Source organism: Camelus dromedarius, chromosome 4, assembly GCF_036321535.1.
Source record: "Camelus dromedarius isolate mCamDro1 chromosome 4, mCamDro1.pat, whole genome shotgun sequence".
Lineage (NCBI taxonomy): Eukaryota > Metazoa > Chordata > Mammalia > Artiodactyla > Camelidae > Camelus > Camelus dromedarius.
The window spans coordinates 5,802,702-5,819,824 of record NC_087439.1 but is presented as its reverse complement, the minus strand read 5'-3'; the positions used below and the strand labels follow the sequence as shown (position 1 = coordinate 5,819,824).

The following is a 17,123-nucleotide window of genomic DNA, read 5'->3' as shown; positions in this document are numbered from 1 at the left end:
GGCAAGTGCCTCTTGTGCGTCAAAGCCACGGGCTCTACCCCATGTCTCCTCAGGGCATCTACGGACACCTCTTCCTGTGGATCGTGAAGAAGATCAACACTGCAATTTTCACCCCACCCACCCAGGACCCCAAAAATGTACGAAGGACCATCGGCCTCCTGGACATCTTTGGCTTTGAAAATTTCCAGAAAAATAGGTATGAAGAGCAGTTCACCTGCCCTCAGAAAGTGGGAGATAAACTGTGCTCTCTGAGTTGGCTAGAGGGTGGCCATTCCTGCCCTGGGGGCCCAGGAGCAGGGTCTCTCACTTCCGCTCACAGCTGCCCCGGTGAGCCCCTCAGTAGGCCTGTGTCTTTCCTCAGCGAGGCCATCCATGCACATCCCCTGGCATCCCCAATGTGCCCAGATAGTGTCACATAAGTAAAAGCATCCCCAGACGTCAGGCTGGGGCCCCAGCAGCTGTCACCCCTCTTGAGCTGTCTGCTTTCCTCATGAACTAGCAGAAATTATCACACGAAGTTAATAGGGAATGGAAATCAATAATACCAGTTTGACTGCTTCTTTAGGTGGGATGTCATCCTAGGTGATGGGGGAAGGTTGGGGCTTTGTAGTCTTTCTCTGGCTTTTGAGTTTGGCAGAGGGAAAGTGAGGCAAGACCCTTCTGATCCAGTGTCCCAGGGTCCCGGCATCCCAGACTGGAGGCTGAAGAGCTGGAGGCATAAGGCAGGGCAGAAAACTAATTCCCAGCTGAGACTGTGATGAAGGCTGGGTATGGGGGCAGACAGGGGTGGTGAGGGGAGCCAGATGAAGACAAGAGATGCTCTGGGACATTATCAAGTGGCAGCAGGAGTTCAGATGAGGAAGTGAGGACTGTGAAACAAGCAAGCAGGGAGCATCCTACCTGCAATCTTGCTTACCAGGTGAGACTGGTTCATTTAAAATGCTGGGCAGGACAGAGCCTAGGACTGGTTCTGTTACTGAACCAAATTCAGATCTGCTCACCTAACCCCAAGCAAAGCCAATCTACTGATATCAGGTTGCAGTGAAGGAAAGTATAGTGTTTATCACAGGGTGCCAAGCAAGGAGAACAGGCAACTCATGCTCAAAACCCAAAGTCTCCGATGGCTTTTGGGGAAGGGGTTTTAAAGGCAACTTTAGGGGTGAGAATTGCAGTGTGCACAATCAGCTTGTAGACTTTCTTCTGATTGGTTGGTGGTGAGGTAGCAGGGTGATGTTTCAGGAATCTTAATGATCAACCTCCTGGTTCCAACCAGTCTGAGATCTATGTGCTTGTGATCAGCCTGTAGTCACCATGCTCCCCCTGGTCTGGTTGTAGTTATGGATATCCCTTGAGGAGGAGCTGAGACTATTACTGCACTATTGTTTCTTTCTTTCTTTTTTTTAAATTGAAGTTTAGTTGATTTACAGTGCTGTGTTAGTTTCTTGCACTATTGTTTCTTGACTGCTTTTCCTTTGTCTCTGCATTCCCTTACTTCCCTAGTTAGCAACTGCTTGAGTCTGTTCTTTGGAACTCTGGGAAGGCCTAGGAGACTAGAGCCTTTGTCTACAAATAAGAAAGGGAGGGCATGGAGGTGCTTTTGTACCCGGGAGGGTCCTGCCAGGTCCTGCTCAGTTTCAGCTCCCAGGAGAGGCCCATGGGCACTGTCAGAGGAGCCAGGGGCTGGCCTGTCCTTGGCGTGCCCCTGCCCAAGGCCCTGCCTCCAGATGAAGTGTGAGAAGACCCCTTGGCCAAGATCGTCAAGGCATTCCAAGTACAAGCACACTGGGATTGTAGCCTTCCAGGACCAGCTCACTGGGGGCAGGTGGGATGGGGCAGGGCTGGTAAAACGCAGCCCAACATGATGGAAGCTCTAAGGTACCATGAACCAAAAAGTGATTCTGATCATTGAGAGGAGCAGTTGAGCAGACTAAGCCCAACTTTGGACACTGTGGAGGTGGATGAGTAGCTGGGGGGTGGGAGCTGGCCATGGATGCAGGGGCATTTCCCGGAAGGAGCCATGAGCTGGGCTGGAGACAGGGCTGCAGTGGGGCCATGTGAAGGAGCGAGCAGTGCTATATCACTCGGTACCCAGTCACCTGCCCGTTCCACCTCCTGTGAGGGTTCCCTGGATGCTCTCCAGGCAGCGCATTGGGAGCAGAGCACGTGGCACTCCTGTTCCCGCATCCCTTGGGCCAACAGACTTTGGACAACCAGTCTCAGGCACCACGAGGTTTGGCATAAATTAATGGCCAACCCTTCCTGAGGAAGAGATGCCCAAGTGAGACCCAAAGGATGAGTGGGACGGGCCGGTCAGAGAAAGGAGGGAGGGTCTCACGTGTGGAGACTCAAAGGTGGGAAAGGGCGAGGTGCCCTTGCAGCCTTGTGAGGAGCCGAGTGACCGGGGCCACCCCCGGCAGAGACGGGCAGGCCAGTGTCACCATCTTTCTGGCTCCTGTGAACGACGGGGAACCAGGCCCATGAGAATTCAAAGCAGGGGGAGAGGATGGTCAGATCTGCCCATCCGAAAGCTCCCCCGAATGGCTGTCTAATGAGCCATAATGTCTAATGAGTGATTGGAGAGGTGAGGCTGGAGGCAGGGAGAGCCACAAGGAGGCCATGACTGTCCTCTGGGGGAGGAAGAAGGGTGGCCTGGGTGAAGGCAGCAGCTGGGCTGGGGTGAACAGAAGGAAACAGGTCAGGTGCTGTGTTGGAGGGAGCATGGACCAGACTTTGACAACTGATGGGAGTTGGGGAGGAGGGAAGTGGGGGGTCAGGCAAGACTGCCTGGTTTCTGACCTGAGCCTAGGTAATGAGCGGAGGGGCTGTTTTCTGAGGCAGGGAACCTTAGAGGATCAGTGCAGGGGTGAGGAGTATGTCTGGTTGATGCAGAGGAGCCCAGCTGTCATACTGGCTCTCCAGGAGCTCATCTTAATGCCAAAGCCACTTGCCCATGGAGCTGGGGCTGCTACAGGACACTTGGTCCCCTAAGGATTGTCTCCATGTCAGGAGAGGCAGGCCTGGCAGAGGACCTTGGGGGCCAAAGGTGGGGGCCTGGTGATACGCAGAGCCTCCTCCTTTCTCTGAGTCCGTTTGCAGTGGGGCTGGAGGAGGTGATGGAGGCGGAGGCGGAGGGAGGCTGTGCATGTCTCAGCGTGTGCATGTGTGTGGGGGTGTGTGGCGGCGGGCCAGCAGCCAGCTGCTGCAGGGACTGAGCCCACCCTGCCCCGCAGCTTCGAGCAGTTCTGCATCAACCTGGCCAACGAGCACCTGCAACAGCTCTTCGTGCAGCATGTATTCACCGTGGAGCAAGAGGAGTACCACTCGGAGAACATCCCCTGGGAGCACATCCACTACACGGACAACCGGCCCACCCTGGACCTGCTGGCCCTCAAGCCAATGAGCATCATCTCCCTCCTGGATGAGGAGAGCCACTTCCCACAGGTGTGCCCCTGCACCCCCGACAGCGGAGCCCCTGAGTGTGGGTAATTCCCCTGGGGTGGCCTCCTTCTACCCAGGGCTTCTGGCACCTCGGCTGGGAATGAGCAGACCAGCCCCAGCCCAACCAGACTTCCTCTCTTTCAAGGCCTGCCTCCTCCAGGAAGGCCCACTGTCTCCACCTTCCCTCCCACTTGATGATTTAGACTCAAGAGCATACACCAAGAGGGGACTTGTTAAGCCTCATGGGCCAAGGGCTGCAAAGGGTGTAAGAAAGAGAAGGAGATGTCTTCATTCTCACCCTCAGGGGACTCTGACTGTCCTCAGGGAGATGGGCTCGCATATGTAGTCAGTGAGAGCTCAGATCCAGAGAAGCGAGGAGCCGGAGCTATGGTCCCTGGACAGCTGTAGGGAAGGGGGGCAGGGGAGCCGGTGGTGGGCAGTCCCTTCTCCCGCCTGGGCCCTCACTCACCCCAACAAGCTGCCAACCCCTGAGTATCCATCTGCTGTCTGTAGAAAGGCCCTCAGTCACTCGAAGCTCAGTTGCTTTGTCCCCTTGAGGGAGCCCCCCAAGACCTGGGAGGTGTGCTCACTGACCTCTGGGTGGCTGGACCCTGGCACCTCAGCCCACAGGGCATCTGCTCTTCCAGGGGACAGACAACACCTTAGTGCAAAAACTGCAGAGTGTCCACGCCAACAACAAGGCCTTCCTGCAGCCCAAGAACATCCACGACGCCCGCTTTGGCATCGCCCACTTTGCCGGCGATGTGTACTACCAGGCAGAAGGTGGGTGCAGCCCCTCTCCACGGCCCCTTCCTTCCAAATCCGGATCGCTCCCAGGGGGCCACGCAAAAACAGGCCAAGGGGACAAGGTCATTTGGCAGAGCTAGCAATGGGACGGGGGAAGACAATGGACCAGGCATGTTTGTTTCGTTTTGTTCTGTTGGCAATAGCTCTGTTGAGAGAGAACTCACACACCATGTAATTCACCCATTTTAAGTCTACCACTCAGTGCTGTGTAGTATAGTCACAGAATTGGGCAGCCACAATTTTAGACCTTTAGAACCCCCAAGAGAAACCCCCAGTCAGTCTTCATTTGCCCCCAACCCTCCCCAACCACTAGGTAACCACTGATTTCTGTCTCTATGGATTTGCCTGTTCCATCTGGACATTTCATGTCAATGGAATCATACGATATGTGGTCTTTGTGACTTACTTCTTTTCCTTAGCATGTCTTCAAGGTTTATCCACATTGTCCACGTGTCAGTATTTTGTTTCTTTATATCTGGGAACCATATACCACTGTACGAATACACCAGATTTTGTTTATCCCTTCATCAGTTGATGGACATCTGGGTTGTTTCCACTTTGGGGCTCTGATGAATTACGCTGCAACTAACACTCATGTACGAGTTTTTACATCTACATAAAACTTGTTTAATGTTTTCACTTCTTTGGGATGTGCATCTGGGAGAGGAATTGCTGGGTCAGAGGGTTATTCTGTTTAATTTTTTGCCTAAACACCAAACTGTGTTCCAAAGTGGCTGCAGCATTTTCCATGCTGCTCAGCACTGCATGAAGGTTCCTATTTCTCCAGCTCCTTACCAGCACCTGCTACTGTCTTCTTTTTGATTATAAGTACTGTCTCAGATATGCAATTTGCAAATATTTTCTCCAATTCTCTGGGACATCTTCTCACTCTCTTGATAGTGTCCTTGAAGCACACAACTGTGTTAATTTAATGAAGTCCAGCTTACCTTCTTTTTCGTTTGTTGCTTGTGCTTTTGTGTGATGACTAAGAAACTGTTGTCTGTTCCAAGATTTACTTGTGTTTTCTTCTAAGAGTTCTTTGTTTTGGTTTCTTTTAGCTTTGACTAAAATGGATCCATTTCGAATCCATTTTTTGGTGTGTGTGTATGTATATATATATATTTTTTAATTCAAGTATAGTCAGTTTACAGTGTTGTGTCAATTTCTGGTGTACAGCACAATGCTTCAGTCACACATACACATACATATATTCGTTTTCATATTCTTTTTCACCATAAGTTACTACAGGATATCGAATATAGTTCCGTGCACTATACAGCATGAATTTGTTGTTTCGAATCCATTTTTGTGTGAGCTGGGATAAAGGCAGGCATGGTTTTGATTGGAGAGATAAAGACCTGGGGTGATCAAATGATTGGTGTGCTTGGGAAAATGAGAAAGGTGGCCAGTGTGTGCTGTGATCAGGAAGATGGGACAGATGGTCATATTGTCACTCTGTGGCTCGTATGGGGAAATGAGGTGCTCTGGTCTGTTTCACTGGAAACTCGGAGTCAGGATGCTCCAAGCACACTTTCCAGTCGGAGAGACAAGGAGCAGGAGGGGGAGGGGCTGGTGTTTTTACGTACAACAGGTGAGATGTTGGGAGGTCAGGGGGTGATTTCTGTTGGAGAAGTGAGGGGGAAAGATGGCTCCTTCAGAAATCCCCCCAGATCCTGGCATTGGGGCGCTTCCAAGTGGGAAAGACCAGAGCTGGTGGGACCTCAGAATCCCAGAACATAGGGAAGCCATGGCCCATCCCAATCTCTATGCGTAAGTCAAAGCCAAGCTTAACTTTTTGAAGCGATCTGAGCCTTTCATGTATGCTGAGATTAAGATTCTTTCTAGACTTTTTGATGCAAAATTCTTCTCCTGGTCCTTGAAGCTTCTCTTTGGGTGCCCTGCTGTGCCAACGATGTAAGCCCCACTTACTCCTGTTGAGCCCAAGATGCCTCCGTCCTCCCCTCCCTCTGAGAAGACCTGGGACGAGGAGGCTCTGCCTGAGCCTGGAGGGACAGAGGGTGCCTCCGAGTGTCTGCCCACCTCCATCTGCAGAAGGCAGCCCTGGGCACACAGCTGGGAGAGGGGCTGCCCTGAACCTCTCAGCGCACACATACTCCCACCACTCCCAGCTGTGTGTGGGCTGCAGGGCCCCGAGCTCCCCCAGCCACCACAATCCTATCACCTCTTGGCAGAGGTGGGAGGCAGACTTCCCTCTTCCCTCAGTAACACAGCCCCACCCCAGACCCCACACACAGCTGGGCAGGCATGTACAGAGCACCCCACTAAAAGGTGGGACGACTTACAGGGGAGCAGGGTGGGAGAGGAAAGTCAGGGTCGGGCCCTTGAGGGATGAATCCGTCAGCCCTGCCCTGGCCCGTCTCTAGCCTGGCTTCCGGAAGCAGCCCTGCAGCGTCTTCTCCCTGTGATTCTGTGCCCTGCTTCAGGCAAGTCCATTCCTCTCCCCTCTGTGATGCAGGAAAATGGGACAAGAGAGGATGGCTGTGTCCCAGGTCTCAGTTGAGTCCTTGGCTTCGTGCAGGAAAAGAATTCAAAAGTGAGCCATAGTACAGTGAAGGCAGGTTTATTCAGAGATTCGCACTGCATAGAGAGCGGGCCATCTCAAAAGGCAAGAGAAAGGCCGGCCTGGGAGATACACACGCCGTAGGCAGAACGCGGGCCATCTTACTCAGAAGGGAGGGCCGCAGCCTCAGAGCCTGGAGTCAGCTAGGAGAGTGAGATCAGTCAGCAGGTGTGGGGTTGTTAGTTTTTATGGGCTCAGTAACTTCATATGCTAACAAATGCGAAGATTATTCCAACTACTTTGGGGAAAGGGCAGGAATTCCCAGGAGCTGGATCATCACCCACTTTTTGACCTTTTATGGGCAGCCTTGAAACTGTCCTGGCACCTGTGGGAGCACCACTGAGCAGCTATTGTATTACAATGAGTGCACATTGAAGTTCAAGGTCTGCTGGAGTAGAGTCTTCCGCCATCTTGGTGCTGAGTGCCGTCACTCCTTTAATGGCTGTGCCCAGCCCTCTTCCCTCCTGCCTCACCTAGATCCCTGGCTGGGGCTGCCGTAGCAAGTTCTACAGAGAGGTAAAGAAATGTCTTTTCTCACAGTTCTGGAGGCCAGGGGGCCAAGACCAAGTGTGGGCAGGATGGGTTCCTTCTGACGTCTCCCTCCTTGTCGATGGCGTCCTGTTCCAGCATCTTTAGTGACTGTGTGTGTGTGTGCGCGCGTGTGCACACGCGCTTATCTATTCCTATAGGACACCAGTCACCCTGGAGTAGGGCCCACCCTAACAGCCTCACTTTAATTACCTCCATAAAGGCCCTACCTCCTCATACACTCACATTCTGAAGTACTAGGAGTTGAGGCCTCAGCATATGGATTTTGGGGAGAAAACAGCCCAGCCCATGCACTAACCCCCTCTGATTTCTGGAGGCCCAGTCTTCACGTTGGAGGGGCCTCTGGCCCTAGCAGAACCTTTCAAGGCCCCAAGCAGGGCTGGTAGAGGGGCCTTGGGGCTCCCAGGCCTTTAGCGTCTCCTCAGTGGGTTAGTTATAGACATACTTTGTTCCTAAACCTCCTCTGGCCAAGCACACACATCTGCTCACACACTGTGTACACGTGGCCTATGGGCACACGTCCGTTTCCAAGATCAGCGCCCTTTAAACTCATTATGAGGAGAATTTATTTTCTTTAAAGTTCTTTTATTGATTGATTGGTTGATTAATTTTTTGGTGGGGGGTGGTAATTAGGCTTATTTATTTATGTAAAATGGAGGTTCCAGGGATTGAACCTCATGCATGCTAAGCGTGGACTCTACCACTGAGCTCTACTCTCCCCCTACTAAATGGTGTTTAGTCTTTTTCTTTCTTCACCCATTCTGGGCTTCCAGGAAGAGCAAAACAGCTAGCACCCCATCTCTGGTTTCACAGGGGAGCTTTGACGTGGCCACTCCCGCACGGACTGGCCGGCGGGGAAGGTGGGCCTCTGGGCAGGAGTGGCTGGGCTTTGCTGTCCAGATTCCAGGCTCCTTGGAGGCGGCCAGGCAGCCAGGTCTTCAGGAATTATGGGGGTGGGGAGCTTTCTTCACTTTCCTTTTCCTCCCCTTCTGTTTTTAGCTCCTTTATGTAAACAAGCAGTTGCCCAAATCAGACTTGCTCAAGGTCTCCCAGAAATGCACACTGAACGGCACTCTGTCCTCTGTGCTGGTGATGCAGGAAAATGAATGTGGGTGAGAGGAGGGCCGTGTCCCTGGGACGCACCCCACCAAGTGTGAGTCCTGGCTTCGCACAGGAAAGAATTCAAGGATGAGCCACAGTTGAGTAAAAGAGATTTATTCAGAGAGATGCACACTCCACAGACAGAGTGCATGCTGTCTCAGAAGGCAAAAGAAAGGTCACGAGGTGAAGGAGTTGGGAGCTCAGTAGAGACACACTCCATAGACAGAGTGTGGGCGTCTCACTCAGAAGGGAGTGCGGCCCCAAGGTTTGCGGGTGGTTAGTTTTTATGGGCTCAGAAACTTCCTATGCTATCAAGTGGGAGAATTATTCCAACTACTTTGAAGAAGGGGCTGGGGTTCCCAGGAATTGGGCCATCACCTACTTTTGACTTTTTATGGTCAGCCTTGGAACTGTCATGGCGCCTGTGGGAGTGTCATTTACCATGTTAATATAATACAATGTGTATAATGAAGCTCAAGATCACTGGAAGTCAAATCACCCACCATCTTGGGCCTCAAGTCCTGTTGGGAGTTGAATTTTCCACCACTTTGGTGTTAACTGCCGTGTTATTTCTTGAATGGCTGTGCCCTGCCCTCTTCTTTCCTGTCTCACTGCTAGTTGGTTCTTGAGTGTGTTTGGCAGTGACAGCAGTGGCTGGGATGTCAAGGGGCACAGACTCCCTCCTGCCAATGGTCCACCTGGGCCTGTGCCAGGGAGCTGTGGCTGGTGGAGGACCATCCCTGAACCAAGCAGCAGGGCCAGGAGAAGGGCTGCATGGGAGGGAGGGACCCGGAGGAGAGCGCTTCACCCCACGTGTGGGCCGGGTGGGCCTCCTGGAATGGATGATGCTTGAACTGGCCTTGAAGCACAAGGTGGAGTTGGCCTGGGTGGTTAGGAGGGAAGAACACCCCAGGAAGAGACACGCTGGTGGCAGAGGAGCATAGAAGGGGTTGAAAGGGGTGACTGGCAATGTGTGGTCTCAGTGTTACTGAGTCCGAGCTGTACCTCTCGCCACACAACAGGCCAATAAATCAAGAGACAAATTGTTGGGGCAGGGAATAGCGACTTCATTTGGAAAGCCAACTCCCTGAGAAGATGGAGGACTTGTGTCCCAAAGAACTGTCTTCCCCTGAGTTAGAATTTAGGCTTCATTTATACTGAATACAGAGGAGGTATGGCTGGTTATTGCAAACTTCTTGGTGTCAGAATCCTCTGTTCTTGCAGCTGTCATGATATTCCTGTAAACCTCCAACAAGACACATGTTCTCTGTTCTGCAACTTTTTATCTCCATATGAATGGGGAAGTGTTACACCCTTAAAGGTCAGAGCCTTGAGAATGGGCTCTCCTGTATATTTCAGGCTCTAGGCAACATTCTTTTACAAAAGGTGCAGAACCAGCATGACTGAACCTAGGGAACAGAGCACAGGGTTAGAGCCAAAGGAACAGATCCAATATGGAGTCAGGTTTGTTCTGTTACAGCAGGAATGTCCCTCAGGACGGAGAGGCTGGGCAGGCAGAGGAGGGCCAGGAAGACTGGTGGCAGCTTGGATGGGGGGTTGTGGTGGGGATCAGGGACTGAGGTGGGTGTGGGGAGGGTGGCCTTCCTAGGGCTCCTGCAGGTGTCCTGGTGGGTTGGTGGGAGTGGCTGAGCCAGGCGGGGGGCTTTGCTTCCCCGCAGGCTTCCTGGAGAAGAATCGGGATGTGCTGAGCAGGGACATCCTCGCCCTGGTCTACTCCTCCCAGAACAAGTTCCTGCAGGAGATATTCAGGATAGAGTCCGCCAAGAACAAGCTGGGCCACGGGACCATCGTCCAGGCAAAGGCTGTCAGGCAGCTCTTCAAGGTGGGGCCCTGGGGGTCAGACAGGCAGGGGGCATCCCCCCGGCCTGTGGTCTGGGGTCTGGATTCCTAGTCAGGGTGCAAAGGCAGGGGACTGCACCTGCTTCCCAGGGCATGGGGGTCTCTAAAGGGCTCCACAGCTGTTGGTAATATTATTTGTTTCTGTATTGGGCTCTGTGTCTGTTTGTGGGTGTGTGTGATGTCTGTGGTGTGTGTGGTGTGTGTATCTGTGGTGTGTGTCGTGTGTGTGGGAGGGGTGGCAGCGGCAGCACTGAGGCTGTTGGCCCGGGAGATGGGCAGCAGAGACCCCTGGTCTCCTGAGAGCGCCCTAGGGTATCCTAGCAGGTGGGCTCGGTCCCCCACTGCTTGCCTGGCCTTCATCCCTTAAGAGTGACTTTTCCAGGAAAGCCCTGTGAGTCATCTGATGAGGACCCCACACCCCTGGGCAGAGAGATGGGGCCGGCTCGGTGGCTCAGGGACTGTGCGTGCAGGCTGAGGACCCCCCAGCCTCGCCCCGTGTCACACATTCCACTCCAGCCACACCGAGGTGCCCTTGACCTTTCCCCACCCCCACTGCCACCTCTGCAGGAGCTCCTGGGGCCCCAGGGCCCACAGGTGCAGAGCTGGCCCAGAGGCACCAAGGAGCCGTGAGGCTGTGTGGGGACCACCCAGGGCTGGAACCCGGTGAAGCGGGTCTAGACTCTCCACAGCTGAGGCCAAAAGATGGCCTCGTTCTGTAGGGTCCCCGGAGCATGTCTCTCCCCGAGGTTTCCGGGAACAGGATGACAGCAGAGGGAAACACATGTCATTTTACAAACCAGGACAACAAGAAAATGCTGCCCTTTGTTACTATGAAGAGTCCGAGACAACATCCTCTTCTCAGAGGCATTAAAGCATGAAGACCCGCCCCCAGACGGGTGCAGCTTGGCGGCACATATGTGTGCTCAGGCACGTTTGATTTTGGGAAGGTCTGATCAAGGAGCGTCACCCGAGACCAGTTTTGCACGAACCCACACACTACTCTTGCCCGGGGACTTGGACTTTTTGTTTTCTCTTGTGTCCAGAATTTTGATGCATTTGTTTTAAAACTGTAGGCATTAACTGCGATGCTTACAGTGGACAGTATAAAATGTTCAAAAAAAGCACAGAAAACCTACACAAAACCTGAACGTGCACCCCGCTTGGGGGCCATCCCTCCTAGACAGGAGGCTTGCCCTGTCTTGCTTGCCTCTTGTTCCCCAGGATCTAGCTGGACGCCTGCATGCAGTAGGCACTTAGGGAGACTGTGATAGATAGATGAATGAATGAATGATGTAGCCCTGCCCACCTGTGGGACCTTGGGAGAAGCCCTCACTGTGCCGTGGGTCTGCTGTGCCCCAGGCAGAGCCCCCCAGCCCCTCACTTGTGCCTTGTGCTTCTGCCTGCAGTCTGCAGACTCCAGCAAGCGGCCCCCCACCTTGGCAGGCCAGTTCAAGCAGTCCCTAGACAAGCTGATGAAGATCCTGACCAACTGCCAGCCCTACTTCATCCGCTGCATCAAACCCAATGAGTACAAGAAGCCCCTGGTAATGAGGGGAGGCTGGGGGCACGCACTGGGGGGAAAGGGGGTGCCCCTGGATGAGTCTGATGGCATCTGGGGTCCTGTCACTCCCTTCACCAGTGTCTGGGCAGCTTGAGAGCTATCTGCCCCCATTTGACAGATGGGAACACTGAGGTCAGGTGACTGGTCTATGTCAGCAACCGTTAGGGCTTTGGAGCCGCCAGGCCTCAGCTGTCTCAGCCCCTCCATCCACCTGTATTGCCTAGGCCTGTGGCTTCTCTGAGCCTCAGTTTTTTTCTTCTGTCAATTCAGAATTATGCCTGCCTGCAGGGGGCGGCAAGGGGTGCCCATGACTTTTTTTGCCTGTTCAGCAGTCCCTGACCCGTGGGCCTGGGCCTGCCACCTGGAGGCTGCAAATACAGGATTCCCCAAACCAGGAGATGCCACCTGAAAGAAGCTAAAATGACTCCCCCCAAAAAATCTTTAAAGGGAAAAAAATAATATTACATTAAATGCAGTGCCTTTTTGAAAAGTAGAAAATTATAGGACATTCAGGCTGGCCCAGGAAATCCAAAATGTGTCTTCCTTAAAGGCACATTGCACAGAGCTTAGATAATAACCATGTTCCCAGCCTTCCTCTGCCCACGCCCACAGGTGGGGCCTGAGGACCGTGCTGGGGTTCCGTGGGTGCCCCTGGCTGAGACATCTCCCAGAGATCGTGGCTGCTGTGCGGCTTAGGGTTACCGAAGCTGAGGGGCCAGGCAGGCTCAAGGTTTAAATCCAGCCCCTTAGGAGTATGGCCCCGAGCCTCAGGCACCTCATCTTTATATTGGAACTAAGTACCCCACCAACTCAGGCTGCTGGAAAGATGAAACGAAAAACACCAAGTACAGAGGAAATACTCAATACATGGGAGCAAACTAGTTGCCCCAAACTAACCCCTGTGTGGCCTGAGACCCCAGCAGAAGTAGCCTTTGTGGCCCTGAGTGTTTCCAAGTGAGTGACTGCCTGCCTGCTGCTGGAGATGCCCCCAGTCCCCAGACACTCCTGGTTGGAGATGGGGGTGCTCTCTAGGGGCCCAGCCATGCAAAGTCTGGGAGCCATGGCTGAGACCCCACGCCCCTGTGCAAAGCATGTGGCCAAATTTCCCTCTGTCGGCCACACCTATCTCTGGGGGATGGAGAGCCTGAGTTGACTAGAGTGTTTTCTGACTCTAAGTAGGAAATGTACTTCTTCCTCTAACTAGAGTGTGGGAGGCTGGATGATGCCGCAGCCGGAAGGGCTGCAGAGGCAGTGGCCACCCCAACGCGGGCAAGGCCGGGAGGAAGCAGTGTTCTTTGGAATTATGATTTGGGGGCATTTAAAACTCTGTTAAAAATGGCATCTGCAAATAACTTTTACATTCATGGGACTTTGCATCTCCTGAGAATGAGGGAAGTATCGAGTTCTCTTGGGTGTCCCAGTTTGTATGTTACCGACTTTTATCTCCTTGGAAACACTTTCAGGACTTTTCAGCCACCGAGCATCTCTGTTCAAAACAGAATTTTACTTAAACCAAGCGTGTCTCTCCCAGGCCTGGGGACAGCAGAGGGAAGGGCTGATGGCAGGGGGTCGGGAAGGGGGCGGCGCGCGTCACCAGCCCCTCACCTCTGCGCCCGCAGCTCTTCGACAGGGAGCTGTGCGTCCGGCAGCTGCGCTGCTCGGGGATGATGGAGACGGTGCACATGCGCAAGTCGGGCTTCCCCATCCGCTACTCGTTCGAGGACTTCTCGCAGCGGTTCCACGTCCTGCTGCCGAGCGCCCAGCGCCTGGAGGTGTGCGTCCCCGCAGCCCGACCAGGGCCCCGGGGAGGCGGCGTGCCATCCCCTACAGCTGCCTCCGGGCGCCCCCATCCCCCGGTTCCCAGGGGGGCCGCCCTCCGGATGCCCAGGGCCCCTCCCTGGACTCCAAGCTTTGAAATGACCCCTGTTCCTCCTTCCCTTCTCTGCATGAGGCCAGCGGCTGAATAGGTTCCTTCACGGAGCATCGGCAGTTTAAAGCAGACACTCTTTTACGCGGTGGAGTGTCACGGAGATGCGTGGCCAGAGAGCAGGAAGCCCTTGCTCCCCTTCCCAAGACACTCAGCTATCCTGAAGTTTGGGATGCCCAAGTGTCCAAAAGCCACAATGAGGCTCTAGGTCCTGCAGTGTGGTGGCCTCGTGGCCCCTGCCTCCCACTCCTTGATCCAGCGTGGCCTGTGCCTGTGCCCTGGCCTGGCAGCCCCTGAACTGAAACCTGTGAGAAGGGAATCACTGGGACCCCTAGGGGGCCCCTGAGGAGAGACCTTGGCCTCCCGCCGAGCCACTCCCGTTTCTCCTTGGCAGCTTCAAGGCAAGTTTCGCCTGATGGCCCTGCGCATCGCCGAAAGGCAGCTGGGGAAAGACGAAGACTGGAAAGTGGGAAAGACCAAAATTTTCCTGAAGGTGAGACCCTGAACACACACACACACACTGCCTAGTTCCCTGAAGCTCCGGCTCTGCCAAGCAGGGCTTCCCCAGGTCTGACTGCAGCTCTCCTGTCGCTCAGAAGCAGCCCCTCCTTCTCCTCAGCCCTACGATTCCTCCTCCGAGAAGCCCCCGGAATTCCATAGGCTGGGCTGGGCTCTCCGCATGACCCCTGCCTCCCTTCCTTAGAGTGACATTCTATAACCAGGGTGCCCTGAGGGCAGGCGCCTATGGGCAGCAGACCAGCCACACACACGCGCGCGCGCACACACACACACACACACCCCGAGCACCTGCCCCCATGAGAGCTCTTCCTGCCTCCTACCTCCCTCTCCCTCAACTTACAGGGAGGACCAGGGTCCCTCAGAGGCAGCCTCTGGCCCTGGAGGCTGGCCTTGGGGCCCTCCAGGATTGCAGGATGGGTTAAAGAGCCGCAGGGAGCGAATGTCCCTGTCCTGTAGCCTCACACGCCTTGGGCAGGTCAGCATGGCAGAAGGAGCAGGGAGAGGCGATCAGGGCCAGAGGGATAGCCCGCCCCGGAGCACCACCGCCTCCCCACCACCCCTTCCTGAGACCTCCCCTCTCTCCTCCTTCTCATAGAGCCTGCTACCATCCTTGTCTGTCCGCCCAGCCCCAGCTCTCCAAGGGGTCTGTCCATCTGTCCATGCATTAGGCAGGCATGTACTGGGACTCTGGGGTTGACAGAAAGGAAGAAGCAGAGGGGCTTCAGGTACCATTAGGAGGTGAGGCTGGCAGCAGGAAGATGTCTGGGGAGCCCCCAGGGGCTGCCCAGGAAGGGCTGGTATAGACGGTGAAATCAGTGTGGCTGGATGGCCGAGGAGGTGGTGGGGAGGACCCGCCCTGCCATTCCTCCCCCTCCCTGTCTGCTCCACGAGGCCAGTCGGTGGTCTCATTCACCTGTGTCCCCAGTGCCCACCCAGGCACACAAAGAGGCCCAGTGCTTGCTTGATGCAAGACTGATGGAGGCCGGAAGGGCCACCAACCCCTGGCCTCTGCTCACCACTCGCCAAATGGCTGTGCTGCCCTCTGTCCCCCAGAGACAGTCCCTTCCTTCGGGGCCCAGGATCCAGGGGGAAGATTGAGGTGGGCCAGGGAAAGTCATCGCTCAGGGATCAAGAGGGCTCACTCTCACACTGTGAAGTCTACAAAAAGGCTGGGGGAAGCATTTTTATAGTGAAACAAGCGTGTGTCTATGTTACAGCCGAAGGCACATGTTACTTGCAATTTGCCAAAAAAAATACAGCGTCAGGGAACTTGTGGGCCACCCCACCTTGGCTTCTCCTGAATAGACAAGGAATTTCCCAGCTTGAATTAACAAGGAGAAAGAGCTAAAATGGGAAGTTCTTGGATTGGGGCTGGGGGTGTAGCTTCAGTTCTCTGAGTCACATCAGCATCAAACTGCAGCCCCTTCCCCTGCCTGCCTCCCTGGGGGCAGTGTGGGGAGAGGCTGAGAGACCCTGACTTCTGGAGACAGAGCCCTGACTGCAGGTGGGGACGCAGGGGTGAGGCCGGGCAGCTGCGTGACAAGAACTCTCCCGTCCCAGGATAACCAGGACACTCTGCTGGAGGTTCAGAGGAGCCAGGCCCTGGACCACGCTGCGGTCAGCATCCAGAGAGCTTTGCGAGGCTACAAATACAGGTGCCAGCCCCCCCACACACCCACCACATCCCCTGGGCAGCCTGTACCCCCCCAAACCAAGGGTACAGGCCTGCCCACGGGTCCTTCTGCTTCCTCTCCTGGGGTAACTGAGGCAGACTATCTCTCAGGACCCCCTGACCAGGGACACTGCAGCCTGTGTTGGCAAGAGAATTCTAATACATTATTTGAATGTTTGAGGCCGGGGGTAGGGGCAGAACCCCCCAGGTAACCAAGAGCCAAGTGAAATGTCAGCAGTGTCTGGACTGTATTTCCTTGCACTTCTTCAGCTGTCTTGGAGAACACGTGGGTTTGGATTTATGAGGTGGTTGGTTTTGGAGGGACGAAAAGAACTACCTCTAACTCAGTTCCATGGTCAGCAAGAAGGTAATTTCTTGAATTTCAGTCCAGGTTCAACAAAGCAGCCATATTATTGCCTCCCTCCCCCTCACCGTGTCCAGAGGGTTCCGCATGTCCACGGTGCTGTTCTCTGCACTGTCCCAATCATAAGAAGGCCTGGACAGCCAGAGAGGACAAAAGTGGCAGACCCATGGGACTAGAGGCTGTGGGCACCTGCAGGCAGGGGCATGAGGCAGGGAGGTGTGGCTGGGAAGGCCAGACCACGGTAACGCTGATCTCAGCAGCAAACAACATCAGCCAAGAGGTGATGCACTGGTCAGATGCCCAGAATAGTCAGTTAAGGGTGGGCATCTGCACCACTGATGCATTTTTAATTGCACTTTCTTTTGTGATAATCCTAAACCTGTGGGCAGTTGTAAGAAATAACAGAGTTCCCTATGTACCTTTCACTCAATTTCCCCCAGCGATAACATCTTGAAAAATGATAGCGTCTTATCATAGCCAGGATATTGACAAGGAAATGGTCAAGACACAGAATGTTTCCATCACCATAAGGGTCCTTCTTGCTGCACTTTTATGCCCACACCTCCCTCCTCCCCACCCCACCTCCATACCTCCCAGCAACTGCTAATCTTTCTCCATTTCTGTGATTTTGTCACTTGAAGAATGTTGTATAAATAGAATTATACAGCATATAGCCTGAGGGCTTGACTTTCTTCAATTGGCATAATTCTTTGAAGACTCATCCGAGTCTTTGCGTGCATCAAT

General features: G+C 54.1%; 1 protein-coding gene across 1 annotated transcript in view; it reads left to right on the top strand.

Annotated features, from left to right (window-relative positions):
* Positions 1-17,123, top strand: part of MYO7B (myosin VIIB) — an 89,290-nt gene that overhangs the window by 41,149 nt on the left and 31,018 nt on the right. The window contains exons 12-19 of the mRNA XM_031451202.2: positions 54-196; positions 3,231-3,441; positions 4,086-4,221; positions 10,156-10,319; positions 11,743-11,880; positions 13,517-13,669; positions 14,219-14,317; positions 15,904-15,998. Of these exons, the coding sequence (XP_031307062.1) occupies positions 54-196; positions 3,231-3,441; positions 4,086-4,221; positions 10,156-10,319; positions 11,743-11,880; positions 13,517-13,669; positions 14,219-14,317; positions 15,904-15,998 (1,139 nt within the window). The remainder of the gene's footprint in view (positions 1-53; positions 197-3,230; positions 3,442-4,085; positions 4,222-10,155; positions 10,320-11,742; positions 11,881-13,516; positions 13,670-14,218; positions 14,318-15,903; positions 15,999-17,123) is intronic.